Here is an 872-nt window from a genome sequence, read left to right as displayed (position 1 = left end):
ATGCGCGTGCTCCATCCCCTGGGGAGTTTGAACCAAAATCACGAACTTCTTTTGAAGGTAACAGGGTGTTTTGTGTGTAAGTGGGGTCGCCGTAGGTGTATCCATTCTAGCCTCACCCATCACTTAGTCCGGTGTAGACCCCAGACCCTGGTCACTGGGAACAGGATCAGTTGTATACACCCAGAACCGGGTCACTGGGAACAGGATCCGGTGTAGACACCCAGCCCCGGGTCACAGGGAACATCCATACCGGGTCACTGGGAACAGGATCTGGTGTAGACACCCAGACCCGGGTCACTTGGAACACCCCGACCCAGGTCACTTGGACCAGGATCCGGTGTAGACACCCCGACCTGTGTTGCTGGGAACAGGATTTAACAACAACAAAATGGAACCCATCCCGTCGACCTGCAATTTTGTGTTTTTTTGAGTTTGAAATTTCAATTTTGTGTTTTTTCTACGTTTTGGTTGATTTTTTTTAAATTATTTTGTCACTTTTTAATATTTATTTCATTTTTTTTTTTGTAAATATGCTCATTTTCCCCAATTATCCTCCGTTTTGGTTGCCTTTGGCAACGTTTTTTTGTGTTTTGGGTGGTTTTGTTGTTTGTAGTGGTTTTGGCGGTTTTAATGGTTTTGGCGGTTTTGGTCACTTTGTTTTTTTATATTTTAGCATCTTTTTCCAACATTTGTCACTTTTTAAAAATCACTTTTCATTTCTTTTCAGTCTCTTTCTTTCTTTTGTCATAGTTGTGATATAGAGAGTTAATGTTCCCCTCATTATCCCTAATGTTCCTTAATGTTCCCCTAATATTCCCCTAATGTTTCCCTAATGTTTGCCTAATATTCCCTAGTGTTCCCTAATGTTCCCT

General features: G+C 42.1%; 1 protein-coding gene across 1 annotated transcript in view; it reads left to right on the top strand.

Moving 5' to 3' along the window:
- Positions 1-872, top strand: part of LOC117948946 (fibroblast growth factor receptor substrate 2-like) — a 6763-nt gene continuing 5891 nt past the window's right edge. The window contains exon 1 of the mRNA XM_034878917.1: positions 1-57. Within this exon, the coding sequence (XP_034734808.1) occupies positions 1-57 (57 nt within the window). The remainder of the gene's footprint in view (positions 58-872) is intronic.

Source organism: Etheostoma cragini, chromosome 8, assembly GCF_013103735.1.
Source record: "Etheostoma cragini isolate CJK2018 chromosome 8, CSU_Ecrag_1.0, whole genome shotgun sequence".
NCBI lineage: Eukaryota > Metazoa > Chordata > Actinopteri > Perciformes > Percidae > Etheostoma > Etheostoma cragini.
The sequence above is the reverse complement of the archived record's forward strand: the minus strand, read 5'-3'. Positions and strand labels throughout refer to the sequence as shown.